Genomic DNA, 14,975 nt, shown 5'->3' with positions numbered 1-14,975 from the left:
GGAGTGCCGCCAGGGGGTGGAGGGAAGTTGTGTTTGGTGGTGGCATCATGCTGGAGTTGGCAGAAGTGGCGGAGGATGATCCTTTGAATGCGGAGGCTGGTGGGGTGATAAGTGAGCACAAGGGGGACCCTATCATGGTTCTGGGAGGGAGAGGAAGGTGTTCGGGCCTCTGTTTGAGGAAGAAGCGGAGAGCCATCAGACCATCCCGGTGGGGGATGGAGGTGTAGAGGGATTGGACGTCCATGGTGAAGAGGAGGTGGTTGGGGCCAGGGAACTGAAATCGTTCCCTCCTTTGGTCTGTCCGCAAGCCTGACCCAGATCTCCCTGTTGCTTGCCATTTCAACACTCCATCCTGCTCTCATGCCCACATGTCTGTCCTTGGCTTGCTGCATTGTTCCAGTGAAGCTCAACGCAAACTGGAGGAACAGCACCTCATCTTCCTACTAGGCACTTTAAAGCCTTCCGGACTGTATATTGAGTTCAACAATTTTAGATCATGAACTCTCTCCTCCATCTCCACCGCTTTTCAGATCCCCCATTTTTTCCCCCAATAATTTATGTAGATTTTTCTTTTCCCACCTATTTCCATTATTTTTTAATGTATTTCCAGCCATTGTTTTATCTCTACTTTTTAGCCTATTTCGATCCCTTCCCTTCACCCCACGCCACCCCCACTAGGGCTATCTGAACCTTGCTCGTCCTGCTTTCTACCTTTAATTAGCACGTTCCTTGAGTAATATCACCACCTTCAACACCTCTTTGTCCTTTTGTCTGTGACATCTTTTGGTTATCTCCACCTATCACTGACCCTCTATCCAGCTCTCCCTGCCCCCCCCTTAAACCAGCTTATATTTCACCTCTTTTTCTATTTTTACTTAGTTCTGTTGAAGAGTCATACGGACTCGAAACGTTAACTGTGTTCCTCTCCGCAGATGCTGCCAGACCTGCTGAGTTTTTCCAGGTATTTTTATTTTTGTTTCGGATTTCCAGCATCTGCAGTTTTTTGCTTTTATCAATTGCCCCTTGCAGATTCTTTATGTCCTCATCACAACATGCCCTCCCACCTATTTTGTATCGTCAGCAAATTTAGATACATTACACTCTGCCCCCTCCTCCAAGTCATTAATATAGACAGTAAATAATTGAGGCCTGAGGACTGTTCCTCTGGCACTCCACTAATTACACCTTTCTAAACTGAAAAAGACCCATTAATCCCGACTCCCTCTCTTGTGTGTGTTGACCAATCATGCTAATACATTATCCCCAATACTGTGTGCCCCTATCTTGTGCAATAACCTTTTATGTGGCCCCTTATTGAATGCCTTCTGGAAATGGAGTTTCACATCTTGCCTCTGGTGCCTTTGCCAGCCACCTTCAACTGGTTAAACCTAGTTCTCGATCCTTCTACCAATGGGAACAATTTCTCCCTATCTACTCTGCCCAGACCCCTCATGATTTTGAACCCCCCATCAAATCGCCTGTCTACTTTCTCTTTTGGCAGGAGAAACAGCCCCAGCTTCTCCAAGCTATTGCTTGAACAAACATGACAAAAAAAAAAAGATTCGGTCATTATAAACGTTGCTCTTTGTGGGATCTTGCTGTGCGTGGTCCGGGTGTGTGAAGGGGGTAGAGGGGGGAGGCGGAGCAGCTGACTCAGAATTACGGAACAGTTATAGCTTGGAAGGGAGAGGCCTTTTGACCCATCGTGTCCGGACCAGCTCCGTGACGCAACGCCGGCCACTCCCCACACTCGGCCTTCTCCCCGTAACCCACCCCCAGAAAGAAAAGGCGACAAGCTGGTCTTGTATTGCTTAAAATAGAACTGCAGTATGACTGATTTTTTTAAAACTGGGATTTGAACATTCTGAACTGTTTTTTCTTCTCCCCTCCCACCCCCCCACCTCTCCTCCCACCCCCCCACCTCTCCTCCCACCCCCCCACCTCTCCTCCCACCCCACCCCCCACCTCTCCTCACCCCCCCACCTCTCCTCATCCCCCCACCCCCCCACCTCTCCTCATCCCCCCACCCCCCCACCTCTCCTCATCCCCCACCCCACCCCCCACCTCTCCTCATCCCCCACCCCACCCCCCCACCTCTCCTCATCCCCCACCCCACCCCCCCACCTCTCCTCATCCCCCACCCCACCCCAACCCCCCACCTCTCCTCATCCCCCACCCCACCCCCCCCACCTCACCCCACCCCCCCACCTCTCCTCATCCCCCACCCCACCCCAACCCCCCACCTCTCCTCATCCCCCACCCCACCCCAACCCCCCACCTCTCCTCATCCCCCACCCCACCCCCCCACCTCTCCTCACCCCCCACCCCACCCCAACCCCCCACCTCTCCTCACCCCCCACCCCACCCCCCCACCTCTCCTCACCCCCCACCCCACCCCCCCACCTCTCCTCACCCCCCACCCCACCCCCCCACCTCTCCTCACCCCCCACCCCACCCCCCCCACCCCCCCACCTCTACTCACCCCCCACCCCACCCCCCCACCTCTCCTCACCCCCCACCCCACCCCCCCACCTCTCCTCACCCCCCACCCCACCCCCCCACCTCTCCTCACACCCCACCCCACCCCCCCCACCTCTCCTCACCCCCCACCTCTCCTCATCCCCACCTCTCCTCACACCCCACCCCACCCCCCCCACCTCTCCTCACCCCCCCCCACCCCTCTCCTCATCCCCCCACCTCTCCTCATCCCCCCACCCCACCCCCCCCACCTCTCCTCACCCCCCCCACCCCCCACCCCACCCCCCCACCTCTCCTCACCCCCCCACCCCACCCCCCCCACCTCTCCTCACCCCCCACCCCACCCCCCCCACCTCTCCTCACCCCCCCCACCCCACCCCCCCCACCTCTCCTCACCCCCCCACCCCACCCCCCCACCTCTCCTCACCCCCCATCCCACCTCTCCTCATCCCTCCTCTCCTCACCCCCTCACCCCCCATCCCACCTCTCCTCACCCCCCATCCCACCTCTCCTCACCCCCCATCCCTCCTCTCCTCACCCCTCCTCTCCTCACCCCTCCTCTCCTCACCCCTCCTCTCCTCACCCCCTCACCCCCCATCCCACCTCTCCTCACCCCTCCTCTCCTCACCCCCTCACCCCCCATCCCACCTCTCCTCACCCCTCCTCTCCTCACCCCCTCACCCCCCATCCCACCTCTCCTCACCCCTCCTCTCCTCACCCCCCACCCCACCCCCCCCACCCCCCCACCTCTACTCACCCCCCACCCCACCCCCCCCACCTCTCCTCACCCCCCACCCCACCCCCCCACCTCTCCTCACCCCCCACCCCACCCCCCCACCTCTCCTCACACCCCACCCCACCCCCCCCACCTCTCCTCACCCCCCACCTCTCCTCATCCCCACCTCTCCTCATCCCCCACCCCACCCCCCCACCTCTCCTCACCCCCCCACCCCACCCCTCCTCTCCTCACCCCCTCACCCCACCCCTCCTCACCCCCTCACCCCACCCCTCCTCACCCCACCCCTCCTCACCCCACCCCTCCTCTCCTCACCCCCTCACCCCACCCCTCCTCACCCCCTCACTCCACCCCTCCTCACCCCACCCCTCCTCACCCCACCCCTCCTCTCCTCACCCCCACCCCTCCTCTCCTCACCCCCTCACCCCACCCCTCCTCTCCTCACCCCCTCACCCCTCCTCACCCCCTCACCCCTCCTCTCCTCACCCCTCCTCTCCTCACCCCCTCACCCCTCCTCTCCTCACCCCCTCACCCCACCTCTCCTCACCCCCTCACCCCACCCCTCCTCTCCTCACCCCCTCACTCCTCTCCTCACCCCCTCACCCCACCCCTCCTCCCCTCACCCCACCCCTCACCCCCTCACCCCACCCCTCCTCACCCCCTCACCCCACCCCTCCTCTCCTCACCCCCTCACCCCACCCCACCTCACCCCCTCACCCCTCCTCTCCTCACCCCCTCACCCCTCCTCTCCTCACCCCCTCACCCCACCTCTCCTCACCCCCTCACCCCACCCCTCCTCACCCCCTCACCCCACCCCTCCTCTCCTCACCCCCTCACTCCTCTCCTCACCCCCTGACCCCACCCCTCCTCCCCTCACCCCACCCCTCCTCTCCTCACCCCACCCCTCCTCTCCTCACCCCCTCTCCTCTCCTCACCCCCTCCCCCTCCTCCCCACCTCTCTCCCCTCTCCTCTCCTCACCCCCTCTCCTCTCCTCACCCCCTCCCCCTCCTCTCCTCACCCCCTCACCCCACCCCTCCTCACCCCACCCCTCCTCACCCCCTCACCCCACCCCTCCTCTCCTCCTCACTCCTCTCCTCACCCCCTCACCCCACCCCTCCTCTCCTCACCCCCTCACCCCACCCCTCCTCTCCTCACCCCCTCACCCCACCCCTCCTCTCCTCACCCCCTCACCCCACCCCTCCTCTCCTCACCCCACCCCTCCCCTCCTCTCCTCACCCCCTCACCCCACCCCTCCTCTCCTCACCCCCTCACCCCACCCCTCCTCTCCTCACCCCCTCACCCCACCCCTCCTCTCCTCACCCCCCCCCCCCCTCCTCTCCTCACCCCCTCACCCCACCCCTCCTCTCCTCACCCCCTCACCCCACCCCACCCCTCCTCTCCTCACCCCCTCACCCCACCCCACCCCTCCTCTCCTCACCCCACCCCTCCTCTCCTCACCCCACCCCTCCTCTCCTCACCCCACCCCTCCTCTCCTCACCCCACCCCTCCTCTCCTCACCCCACCCCTCCTCTCCTCACCCCACCCCTCCTCTCCTCACCCCACCCCTCCTCTCCTCACCCCACCCCTCCTCTCCTCACCCCACCCCTCCTCTCCTCACCCCTCCTCTCCTCACTCCACCCCTCCTCTCCTCACCCCCTCACCCCACACCCTCCTCTCCTCACCCCCTCACCCCACACCCTCCTCACCCCCTCACCCCACCCCTCACCCCTCCCACCCCTCCTACCCCTCCTCACCCCACAACACTCCTCACCCCACATCAGGCCCTGTCAAGGCGGAAATTTGGGTTGCACAACCGGAATTCAGCTGGGCGCCTCCTCACTTTAATTGGGGGAGGGGTTCTGATTGGTGGAGAAAGCGGAGGCCCCGCCCTCCCTCCCTCCAGGCGAGCGGCGCTGACAAGATGGCGGGCGGCCGGAGCGGGAGGCGGTAGCGGTGAAAGGGAAATGGGCGCTCTGGGCAGCAGGCTGGCGGGCGGCTCTCGGCCCTCGGAGTGCGAGTGCGAGCGGAGGAAGCGCAAGCGGCAGCGGCGGGACGACGACGACGACGAGGAGGAGGAGAGGACGGAGAGCGAGGCCCGGGAGGCGGGCGGGCCGCGGAGGTCAGCCAATCAGCGGAGAGGAGGGGGCACGTGGCCCGGGGCAGGCACGCATGCGCGCTGGGGGAGGTCACGTGGCTTCGGTGTTGCACATTGTCAATGAGGCTGGGACATTGCCCTGGGCTGAACCTTGAGACTGCACCACATCCACAAACCCCGACTCCCCTTCTCCAATAAATACCCTGCAGTTTGGAGGAGGCAGTGGTGTCGGAGTGAAACCACTGGACCAGTAACCCAGGGGACTCAGGCTCATGATCTGTAGGACAGGGGTTCAGATCCCACCGTGGCCGCCCTAGACCGGGGCCCCTGTTACTGTCCAGCGACATGACCACCACATCACCAGCTCCCCTCCCTTCATCCGCCAGTCCTGGTGGAGTAGAACGGCCTGACTGGCTGGGCTTGGTTTGATATCCTTGCGGTGCTGAGTTATTGCCACTGGACTCATAACCCAGGGACCCAGCATGATGCTCTGGGGACTTGGCTTCGAATCGCATCACAGCAGATGGTGAAAATTGAACCTATTTGGAAAATTGTCAATAACCCCCCCCCCCCCCCCCCCCCCCCGCCCCCCACTTTAGGGAAGGAAATCAGTAATGGTTCTTAAACAGCCTCGTAAGCCACTCAGAACGCTTGGGTAAGAACTATAGCGTCGAGGAATGCTTGGAAAGAAATTGACTGACACTCGTGTTGCAAAACCCAACATATTTCAGAGGAGGCTGAGCAGCGATTTATAAATGATGGACAGCCGGCTAACATGGCCATTTGAGACCTCGGCAGCTACTGTCATAGTTGCCCTTTTGGCAGTCAGCCTCAGGCCCCAGAGTCACAAGACACGGTCAACGGTGTTGAACTGGCGCATTTTCAGTGCTGCTGGAAGCCTGAGCGACAATGGCTGCTTATAGTTGGAGGATCCTTCAGGAAGAGGACTGGTGTTTTTTTTAAACACGCGTGAGGAAGGTAACGGAAATCCACCTCATGGTATTCTTTTCCCTGGCTACCGCTGTTCATTGAAATTGAAAATTAGAAAGAACTGAAGAGGAAAGAGCAAGGTTTGGAGGAAAGCTGCCCTTTGGGGTCAAAGAATGAGAAGGGCGATGAAGAAACCATTTTTCACCCAGAGGATGGTCATGACCTGGACGTCACCAGCTGAAACATTGCTTGAGGCAGAAACTCCCACCACATTTAAAAAGGACTTGGAAGAGCCACAACATGCAAGCTGTGGGAAGGTGGGATTATGATGGGTAACTCGTGGTAAACCAGTACAGACACAACAGGCTGAATGGCCTCTCTCTGTGTTGGATACTTTCTATGACAGCTCTTTTAAGGAGAAGGTGTGATGGGCAGACCGACCTCCTCCTTTGCTGTGAGATTCCACAAAAGGATAGATGTGGAGGCACTGTTTCCACTTGTGAGTCAGCCCAAAACAGGGCAGCATAAATACCAATGAGATGGATCAGACTACACCACAAATAGATCCACTGTCAAACTTTGGGGGAATTGCTTCAAGCAGAGACGTGGAATCCACTACCAAACAAATGAGTTTAAGTCAAGAGGGCTTATGCATTTAGAATTTACAGTTAAGAGATGAATTAGGAGCAGGATTAGGCCACTTGGCCTTTCGAGCCTACTTGGCCATTCGATGAGATGATGCTGATCTGATTGTTGCCTCCCGCCCACCCCGATAACCTATCACCCTCTTGCTTACCAAGAATCTTTCTACCTCTACCTTGAACATTCAACAACTCTGCTTCCACTGCTTTTTAAGGAAGAGAGTTCCAAAGGCTCACTGCCCTCTGAGTGAAAAAATTTCTCTTCATCTCTGTCTTAAATGAGCGACCCCTTGTTTTTAAACAGTGACCCCCAGTTCTAGATTCTCCCACAAGAGGAAACATCCTCTCCACATCCACCCTGTCAAGACCCCTCAGGATCTTTTTTATATTCATTCACGGGATGTGGGCTTCGCTGGCTGGGCCGGCATTCATTACCCATCCCTCCTTGCTCTTGAGAAGGTGGTGGTGAGCTGGACCGCTGTGGTCCATGTGGCGTTATGTACACCCATAGTGCTGTTACGGAGGGAGTTCCAGGATTTTGACCCAGCGACAGTGAAGGTACAGCGATATATTTCTAAGTCAGCGTGGTGAGTAACTTGGAGGGGAACTTCTAGGTGGTGGTGTTCCCATCTGTCTGCTGCCCTTGTCCTTCTAGATGGTAGTGGTCGTGTGTTTGGAAGGTGTTGTCTAAGGAGCCTTGGTGAATTCCTGCAGTGCATCTTTTAGATGGTACACACTGCTGCTACTGTGTGTCAGTGGAGGGAGTGAATGTATGTGGACCTGGTGCCAATCAAGCGGGCTGCTTTGTCCTTTATGGTGTTGAGCTTCTTGAGTTTTGGAACTGCACTCATCCAGGCAAGTGGAGAGTATTCAATCACACGCCTGACTTGAGCCTTGTAGCTAGTGGACAGGCTTTGGGGGGGGTCAGGAGGTGAGTTACTTATTGCAGGATTCCTAGCCTCTGACCTGCTCTTGTAGCCACAGTATTTATATGGCAAGTGCAGTTCAGTTCCTGGTCAATGGTAACCCCCAGGATGTTGATAGTGGGGGATTCAGCGATGGCAATGTCATTGAACATCAAGGGGCGATGGTTGGATTCTCTCTTGTTGGAGATGGTCATTGCCTGGCACTTCTGTGGCACGAATTTAACTTGCCACTTGTCAGCCGAAGCCTGGATATTGTTCAGGTCTTGCTGCACTTAGATATGGACTTCAGTATCTGAGTTTGAAATCTATCCCATTTAGCACGGTGGTAGTGCCACACAACACAATGGATGGTATCATCATTGTGAAGATGGGAATTCATCTCCACAACGACTATGTAGTGGTCACTCCTACCGATACTGTCATGGACAGATGCATATGCGGCAAGCAGATTGGTGAGGATGAGGTCAAGTATGTTTTTCCCTCTTGTTGGTTCCCTCACCACCTACCGCAGACCCAGTCTAGCAGCTATGTCCTTTAGGACTCGGCCAGCTCGGTCCGTAGTTGTGCTACCGAGCCACTCTTGGTGATGGGCATTTAAGTCCCCCACCCAGAATTCATTCTGCGCCCTTGTCACCCTCAGTGCTTCAGTCAAGTGGTGTTCGACATGGAGGAATGTTTCAATCAAGTTGCTTCTTATTCTTGTGAGCTCCAGTGGGTATAAGCCTAGCCTGATCAACCTTTCCTCATAAGACAATTAGACCATTCCAGGCATTAGTTTAGTAAATCTTCTCTGAACTGCTTTCAACGCATTTACTTCCTTCCTTAAATAAGGAGACCAACACTGCACACAGTACTCCAGATGTGGTGTCACCAATGTCCTGTATAACTGGAGCATAACCTCCCTACTTTTGTATTCAGTTCCCCTCCCAATAAATGATAACATCCTATTAGCTTTCCTAATTACTTGCTGTGCCTGCAGTGATGTCTTGGAGCTGAGATGACAACCACAACCATCTTCCTTTGTACTAGGTTTGACTCCAACCAGCAGAGAGTTTCCCCCCTGATTCCCATTGACTCCAGTTTTACTAGGGCTCCTTGATGCTACGTTCAGTCAAATGCTGCCTTGATGTCAAGGGCAGTCACTCTCACCTCACCTCGGGAGTTCAGCTCTTTTGTCCATGTTTGAACCAATGCTGTAAATGAGGTCAGGAGCTGAGTGATCCTGGTGGAACCCAAAGTGGGCATCAGTGAGCAGGCTGTTATTGAGCAAGTGCCACTTGATAGCCCTGTTGATGACCTCTTCCAACACTTTACTGATGATGGAGAGTAGACTGATGGAGCGGTAATTGGCTAGGTTAGACTGGCTGCTTTAGACTTTTCAAAGTGCAAATATCAGCATATTCCTGGGGCTGCCTGAAGAAGCCCTGTAAAGAAGAGAGAAGCCTAGGTAAGTACTGTCACTGAGCCAAGAACCTCTACAAAGCAATAACCACTCAGGATCCCACCTTCCAAATGAGAATGGAAGCTACCGACCTATCACTGTGACTGCAGGAGTACAGCAACTGAAACTTCACACTGTGAATCAACAAATACCGAAAAGAAATGGATCGAGACTTCTCCTGGGAGTGTCCCCTTGCTTCACACTCGAGGAAATCCCTCTATTGTATAAACTTACATTAAAACACTTAGCTCCTCCTCAAATAGCTCACATACTTTGTCAGTTTGGAAGAGTTGTGACAACAGACTGGGTACTGGCTCATTACAAAATCGTGGAATGCAGCGGTTCAAGAAGGCAGCTCACCACCACCACCTCAAGACTGCCATGCACCAGGAGCCACCTAAATTGTATTTTTGGTTGTGTTGTCAGCCAGTATTTGAGTGAGAATCGCTGAATGTGGAAAATCTCAAAAAAGGATTTTTAAAACTGACAGCTACTTGTTCATTTAGTGAATCCGTTCTGGAAATAATTCCACTTTGGCCCTCAGTACAGGCATGGGAAAGACAGATTTTATGAACGAGCTGCATCAGGAATTGGTGGAGCACTGCTTTATCAACTTCCTAATGTGCAGCCTTTGCAGGACCAATCATTCAGCAACTACCATGCAGCAGTGTGCCTGCAAGTGCAGAGGCTCACCCTGTCCCCAGAGATTTGCTTGTACCTCCTTGCAGGCATGCTATGGCTCTGTTCGATGGGTTGGGGTTTGTAGAGTGGTGCAGAGGAACACTGTACCTTTGGAGACCTCCTGCAGCAACACCCAGCAGGGAGCAAGAGTGACTGTAGGATTCATTTCTCTTCGACCTGATTGGTCGCTTCAGAATCTTCATGTTCCCTTTGACCATGTCATTGGTTGTTGCCGATGGGTCGAGGTGTCTTTTGCTGCTCTCCTGAAGCCTGGTAAATGTTTGTTCCCTGCTCCATCTGACCCTCCCCTTTTTGTAGTCCCCATCCCTTCCATTCAGTTTTCAGCCAGTTGTGATGTGATTCCTAGAACCAATCAAGTTTGTATCTTGGATTCAGAAGCAATATGCCAGTAAGGTTTGGACATGAAGATACAGTTCTATTAACACGTGGGCTTCTGGCAGGTCTTAAAGCATTGCAAACTAGAATCAAATGATTTCACACTGCTTCCCCCCCTCGGTGAGTTCAAGTCCCAGGATGGGACGTTGGGAAATGGAACACTGCTGGAATGCTGTGAAAATGTCAAATGTCATGTGGGGAAGGGAATTTGAAACCTCTGTCCGGTTTGTGTTGCAAGAAGTGGTTCGCCCTCATGGCAACAAGGGCTAACCAGAGTGATATATACTGTCTCGTGAGTTCCACATCTCAAGAAGAACTTTTTGGAGAAGCTCCTCCTCTTAGCTTTGTTCACAGTTAAAACAATGGCAGAAATATTCCTGCCTGTGAGGTGCAACCAAGGCTCCCAGATGAGGAATGACCACTTGTATGTAACTCCAGTGGAGTCTGGGATTCGGGGGTGGGGTGGGGGGAGAGGGAGCGTGGGGAGCATGCATGGCGCATAATCTGAAGCCAGACCTTACAGGCATCAAATTTGGAAACACTTATACACACGAAGTACGATAGAAGTTTGGACCTCACTTACACACACACACACACACACACACACACACACACATATAGTTGGTAATAGATCAGTTGCCAATTTTAAATCTCAGATTGATAGATTTTTGTTAACCAAAGCTCATCAGGAATATGTGGCAAAGGCAAGTAAATAGAATTCGGTCACAGATCAGCAGTGATCTCATTGAATGGCTCATGGCTAAATGGCGTCCTACCTACTGTTATTGATGTTTCTCCTGGTGTCTCTGACCTTCAGGAGAAAATCAGGAAGGCATGGCAGTGAGATCTTACATGATTGCATGTTCTGACTGAAGAAAGTACAGATCAGACCATGTGCAAACAGTGCTGTTAAGCCAGTCACTCTGTGGTCTAAGCCTTTTTCAGCAAGTTTATATTTTCACAAGAGCACTAGAGGCAAATAAAGTTCTAAATTTAAAGCAAAGCAAAGATCTGGCAATGTTTGACACAGCAGCAGGTCACGCTTCGGGGAATTCCTCTGTTCCTCTTAGAGCTTCACTCTCCTGGTTTTTGATGGTAAGTAGATGACAGGCAGAGCTGCTCTGTGCAAATTACAACCTTCAAGCTAGGGGTTTAGAAGAATTTGCTTGAAGCCAGCGGATTTACTTCAGGATTAATGACCTATACGTTTAGTTTTGTTCTTCAGTTCAGAGCTAGCTCCAACTTGGCAAGCTAGCCCATTAAAAGCTGCACAAAGCACTTAAACTGTCTGATGGGCTAATACAATGTTTTTGCTTCTGTTTTTTTTGCCATTAACACCAGGCTCCACTCTTCATTTTACAGGAAAAAGCTGAAAAGCACGTCCAAGTACATTTATCAGACTCTCTTCCTCGCTGGAGAAAATAGTGATATCACTATTTGTGCGCTGGGACAGGAATGGCACCTCCATAAAATCTACCTGTGTCAGGTAGGAGATGAAACTCTCACTGTCTGGGTTGTGATAAGATCAGCCATGATCCTATTGAATGGCAGAGCAGGTTTGAGGAGCCGAATGGCCTACTCCTGCTCCTAGTTCTTAATTGAGTTAAAGTGCATTAAGTGTTGATGCGAAAACTTGAGCCGAAACTGTGACAAAGCCTCCAGTTTGAGCTGAACCTTTACTAGTTGCTGCTAAAGTGAGAGAATTGGATGTATGTGTGAAGCTCTGTGTCAGTTTCTGTTCTGATTGAGAATTGAGTGAGTGTCGTTTTTGAGCTATCTGACTTATCACTCTTAGCAAATTCATTCCTCGATGTCAAGTAAGTACTTTTTCAATCCCAGATCCATTTCTCAAACATAAATGAGGGATATGGTACTTATTACTGCCACTGTTAATAGCACCAACTGGTGTGAGAGAACAGCAACGAGAGAGCAGTTTAAGAGAAAGAACAAGGAGAGAGATAGCAGAAACATGGAGAGGGGGGAGAGAACAGGAAGGAGGAACATTAGCAACAGAAAATTGTGAGAGAGAAGAGGAAGGAGAAACTATGATGGAGAGAATGGAGCAGAGAGAGAAACAAAAAGAAAACAACAGTGAGAGAGAGGGACTCAGCAACAAGAGGAAGATAGCAGCGATAGAGCAATGAAGGACAGCAGCAACAGGAAGATTCACAAAGGAAACTGAGCACGATGAGAAAGGCTGTGACAGAGAGGGATTAGTGGGAGAAATAAGAGAACGCAGGGTGAGAGAGAAACGGCAACAACTGCACAGTAAGAGATGCACAGAAGTAACTCAGAGGGCAGTAGCCTGAAAAGGAGAGACCAGCCATCCAGCAGCACTCCAATAGAGCCCTCATTCAGGGGTTTGGAAGAGGGCTTGCAGGTTGCATGCAATTATTTATCATTGGTTCATTTGCTTTCAGAAACTTGACATGAAAAAAAATACGATCACTCACCTCATAACTTAGTACTCTGACGCATATCCAGTTAAGGCACCTGATTCTACTTTGAAGTTATTTAACCTTTTCAGTTGTTAAATGACAGGCCTGAAGAACAACAATGGAGCATTCGAGAATGTATCTAACTTAAAATACACATCTTATAATTTTTAAGAGGTTTTAGCTTTCTCTTTTATAACACACACTAATTTTAAAAGTGTTGCAATTCACAGAGAGACCAATAACTTTAAAAAAACTCAAACTTCCAGTGACTACTGAAAGGATCACATGACAAGATTTCACTTTTTAAGACTTTTACAATGACAAACAAAGCAGCATTGACCAAACATTTAAAGCGACTGAAAATCTACCTCCGCTGTTATATTTTACCCTGTACCCTGATGTAGACACTTCATTCTTCAGGAATCAGTCCAAAGCTATTCTCGGCTCCTTTTACCTTTTCCAGCTGGATAACCTCTTCTATTCCCAGAACTTTAATAGTGTGGCACGAATTGGAGATCCTTCCCTCTAGTCAAAGTTAGGCGAATCTTCCAACCTTGTTTAGGCCCTTACAAAGTTGGCCTTTTCAATCTGACACAAGCTCTGACCTGCATCCTGCATGGTGCCCAATAGAGACTTGCTGCCTCTATTTCTCTGCTCTCTCTTCCTCTTGGATGCTTGCAGACTGTGAAGTTCAGTGATATTTTTAGGAAAACATGCAACCCGATCCGACAGTGGCTTCCTATGGGCTCTTCTCTCTCAGAGCCCAGGCCCATTGTGATGTGAATCACATGGGCCTTATATCCTGGTAGAAACGCTAATTAGCTAACCTTGAGACTCACTACTCCATTCAGTCTTGGAATTGAATAGTCGGTTTAAAGTGTAACTGATTTCAAAACCCGACATCGCTAACATGTCAAAAATAAAAATAGCTGGAAAAACTCAGCAGGTCTGGCAGCGTCTGCGGAGAGGAACACAGTTAACGTTTTGAGTCAGTATGACTCTTCAACAGAACTAAGGGAAAATAGAAAAGATGTGAAATATAAGCTGGTTTAAGGGAGGGGGAAGGTGGGACGTGTAGAGCTGGATAGAGGGGCAGTGATAGATGGAGATTGCCAAAAGATGTTATAGACAAAAGGACAAAGAGGTGTTGAAGGTGGTGATATTATCTAAGGAATGTACTAATAGGTGACATTAAGGGTAGAAAGCAGGACAAGCAAGGTACAGATAGCCCTAGTGGGGGTTGGGGGGGGTGGGGGCAAGGGGTCGAAATAGGCTAAAAGGTAGAGATAAAACAATGGATGGAAATAGGTGGGAAAAGAAAAATCTATATATATTGGAAAAAAAAAGCGGGATCAGAAATGGGATGGGGATGGAGGAGAGAGTTCATGATCTAAAATTGTTGAACCTCAGTATTGAGTCTGGAAGGCCGCAAAGTGCCTAGTCGGAAGATGAGGTGCTGTTCCTCCAGTTTGCGTTGAGCTTCTTTGGAACAATGCAGCAGGCCAAGAACGTACATGTGGGCATGAGAGCAGGGTAGAGTGTTGAAATAGCAAGCAACAGGGTGGTCTGGGTCATGCTTGCGGCCAGATTGAAGGTGTTCTGCAAAGCGGTCACGCAGTCTGCGTTTGGTCTCTCCAATGTAAAGGAAACCGCATTGGGAGCAACGAATGCAGTAGACTAAATTGAGGGAAGTGCAAGTGAAATGCTGCTTCATTTGAAAGGAGTGTTTGGGCCCTTGGACGGTGAGGAGAGGGGAAGTGAAGGGGCAGGTGTTGCACCTTCTGCGGTTTCATGGGAAGGTGCCATGGGAGGGGGTTGAGGTGTAGGGGGTGATGAAAGAGTGGACCAGGATGTCCTGGAGGGAAAGATCCCTGAGGAATGCTGCCGGGGGGGTGAAGGGAAGATGTGTTTGGTGGTGGCATCATGCTGGAGTTGGCGGAAATGGCGGAGGATGATCCTTTGAATGCGGAGGCTGGTGGAGTGATAAGTGAGGACAAGGGGGACCCTATCATGGTTCTGGGAGGGAGAGGAAGGTGTGAGGGGGGATGCGCGGAAGATGAACCGGACATGGTTGAGGGCCCTGTCAACCACCATGGGTTGAAACCTCGGTTAAGGAAGAAGGAAGACATGTCAGAGGAACTGTTTTTGAAAGTGGAATCATCAGAACAGATGCGATGGAGGCGAAGGAACTGAGAGAATGGGATGGAGTCCT

General features: G+C 52.4%; 1 protein-coding gene across 1 annotated transcript in view; it reads left to right on the top strand.

Moving 5' to 3' along the window:
- The first annotated feature begins 5,105 nt into the window (after positions 1 to 5,105).
- gmcl1 (germ cell-less, spermatogenesis associated) overlaps positions 5,106 to 14,975 on the top strand; it is a 73,970-nt gene continuing 64,100 nt past the window's right edge. Inside the window, exons 1-2 of the mRNA XM_041209001.1 lie at positions 5,106 to 5,334; positions 11,688 to 11,811. Of these exons, the coding sequence (XP_041064935.1) occupies positions 5,180 to 5,334; positions 11,688 to 11,811 (279 nt within the window). The 5' untranslated portion in view covers positions 5,106 to 5,179. The remainder of the gene's footprint in view (positions 5,335 to 11,687; positions 11,812 to 14,975) is intronic.

The sequence above is a fragment of the Carcharodon carcharias genome, chromosome 17 (assembly GCF_017639515.1).
Source record: "Carcharodon carcharias isolate sCarCar2 chromosome 17, sCarCar2.pri, whole genome shotgun sequence".
Taxonomy (NCBI): domain Eukaryota; kingdom Metazoa; phylum Chordata; class Chondrichthyes; order Lamniformes; family Lamnidae; genus Carcharodon; species Carcharodon carcharias.
Note: the sequence above shows the minus strand (reverse complement) of the source record. Positions and strands in the feature narration are given on the sequence as shown.